The 2,500-nt window shown below is 33.0% G+C and overlaps 1 protein-coding gene across 1 annotated transcript; it reads right to left on the bottom strand.

Annotated features, from left to right (window-relative positions):
• Positions 1–1,005: 1,005 nt before the first annotated feature.
• On the bottom strand, positions 1,006–1,728 carry LOC147467339 (pro-resilin-like). The gene is made up of 3 exons (XM_086532047.1): positions 1,701–1,728; positions 1,527–1,595; positions 1,006–1,413 (listed from the first exon to the last, which is right to left on the bottom strand). Exons 1-3 carry the CDS (start codon positions 1,710–1,712, stop codon positions 1,120–1,122), a joined length of 375 nt encoding a protein of 124 aa, XP_086388173.1. The 5' UTR covers positions 1,713–1,728; the 3' UTR covers positions 1,006–1,119.
• Between the last annotated feature and the right edge of the window lie 772 nt (positions 1,729–2,500).

The following is a 2,500-nucleotide window of genomic DNA, read 5'->3' as shown; positions in this document are numbered from 1 at the left end:
TGTGCCTTATATTTGTCTGTGTGCTTATTGCAGGTACATAAAATAGTTTACGTTGGAACATTGAGAAAAAGACGAATATAGGAAGACTCCGTTTATGGCATTCGTAGACTACAAGAAGGCATTTCGAAGAATTTTAGAAGGAATTCGTAAACAAGAAATTATGGTCTATGGTACAATACTAGAATATGTTTACTGAAATGGAACATCGACCATCAAGATCCATGCAGAAACCAACAAATTTCAAGTAGAGGATATATATTATATATATATATATATATATATATATATATGTATTTATATATATATACACATATATATATATATATATATATACATACATATATATATATATATATATATATATATATATATATATATATAATACATACATAATATATATAATATATATATATATATTATATATATATATTATATATATATATATATATATGTATATATATATATATGTATGCATGTATGCATGCTTTTAAATATATATATGTATATATATATATATATATATATATATATATATATATATAAATATATATATATATATATATACATATATATATATATATATATATATATATATATATATATATATATATATATATATATATAGAGAGAGAGAGAGAGAGAGAGAGAGAGAGAGAGAGAGAGAATTTTCTAACTGATCTGTATCTTTCGCCAAAAGACTAATGATAAAAAAAAAGGCTCATGAATTAACATTGAAGTTTGAAATCATCGTCCATGATATGTCACATGAATGTTGCTATATTGAGTAAGAAATTTTGCTTAAGAATATTTTCCCCTGTATATACGAAGCATATTCTAGTTATCTTCTTATAGGGTCTGATTTTCAGGCCCTCGAATTCAATAAAAATAATTGAACAAAATAAACAAGAACACACACACACATCGTTTTAGTAATGCTTAACTTTCCTTATATGAGACAGATAGTTTGTATGAATGGATAGGAATGAAACGGCAAAAAGTATTTTATAGTAAATTATTTATATTTCTGAAGTATAGACATATTTGGTGCATGGTTGCTATAAACAAGAATAACAATCTTTGAACATAATCCTATATCGAGTCAGGGTTTTGCTAAGACTCTTATCGTGACGCGTCCTCCTCAGACTCAGAGGAGTTGGATTCATCGGAGACTTCGCCCTCGTAGTTGACCTCGGCCACGAAGCCGGAGTCGCCGTCAACAAAGTAGGTCACCCTCTGAAGGCGGCCGTCGGGGAGCTGCACGTAGTAGGATCCCTGGGTGAGGTCGCCGTCACGGGCCTCCTGGTGTCCGAACTCGTTGCTTGAGGAGTCATCGCTGACGGCCCAGTTGAAGTTGTACTTGGCCTCGGTGGATTCGTAGGATTCCTCGGAAGACTCAGATGATTCTTGTGAAGACTAGAAAGAAAGGTTTTAGATTGAGGTTATTTTGATCTACTTCTTCTACTCTTATGTAAAATCATTAATGAATTAGGCCTTTTCTCACTAAGAGTTCAATAGACGGCTCTTACCTGAGGTGGGCGGTAAATTTCACGGCTGTCTGCAGCAACGAGGGCTGCCAGACTGAGGAGGAGGAGGACCTGTGAAAAGTGAACCAAAATTATTACGGCTGACTATGACGATTTGATTATGGTTACTTACATAATCTAAGGTTACCTAAAATTAGTATCCAGAGTAGTAGTTACCTTGTTGTTCATGGTTGGGTTTTGGAGGTTCGAGTGACTGCCGGTTAAACAGGTTCCACCCAATATATAGTCGGTGCGACTCGGTTGCGACCTTGAACCGCTATAATTTTTTTCCTCAAGATTTCCGCAACATAAACGCTACTGCTGTTTTTGTGTATTTGTTGTAAACCGATTGCTCTACATGCAATGATTGCATAAAAATGCTGTTTATTTTTGCAACAGAAAAGGAGAATGCATATCAACGTGTAGCCGGATCGGATATTTAAAGTAATTTCTCTCTTTTGACCTTAATAGAATATTGTAAATACTGTATACAATTTAACTTCATTGTTTTAATTCTTTTGTCCTATAATTGCGTTGAAATTCCTACTCTTTAGTGAGTCAATTAAAGGTAAAGGAATGTGAGTTGGAATTGAATCTAGTAAAAATACAATCAATATGTTTATTTTTTCTTACCGTGATTGCATCTCCAGACTGGAATCATCGTCTACGAAGGTGAATTCTTTTCGGAAATTCTGTGGTCGCAAGTAATAGAAAATCTCTAACAGATCCTAATAGTAACGACGTATCTTTATTATTATTATTATCATTATTATATTATCGTAAATAAAAGCGGGGTTTACTGTAGCATCCCCGCCCTTTCGCGGCTATTTTGAGGATCCCATTAGTATTGGAAATGCATGGATATGTGTGAGGGTCGCTGATCTTCCCCGAACCTCGCTTTGTTATTTAGTTATATCTTGAAGTAGGATTTGTTAATTGAAAGATATTAAGTGGAAAAATCCAAGGTAATGAAAATT

The sequence above is a fragment of the Penaeus japonicus genome, unplaced genomic scaffold (genome assembly GCF_977035675.1).
Source record: "Penaeus japonicus unplaced genomic scaffold, GWHDUDI00000001_assembly GWHDUDI00000037, whole genome shotgun sequence".
Classification (NCBI taxonomy): domain Eukaryota; kingdom Metazoa; phylum Arthropoda; class Malacostraca; order Decapoda; family Penaeidae; genus Penaeus; species Penaeus japonicus.
The sequence above is the reverse complement of the archived record's forward strand: the minus strand, read 5'-3'. Positions and strand labels throughout refer to the sequence as shown.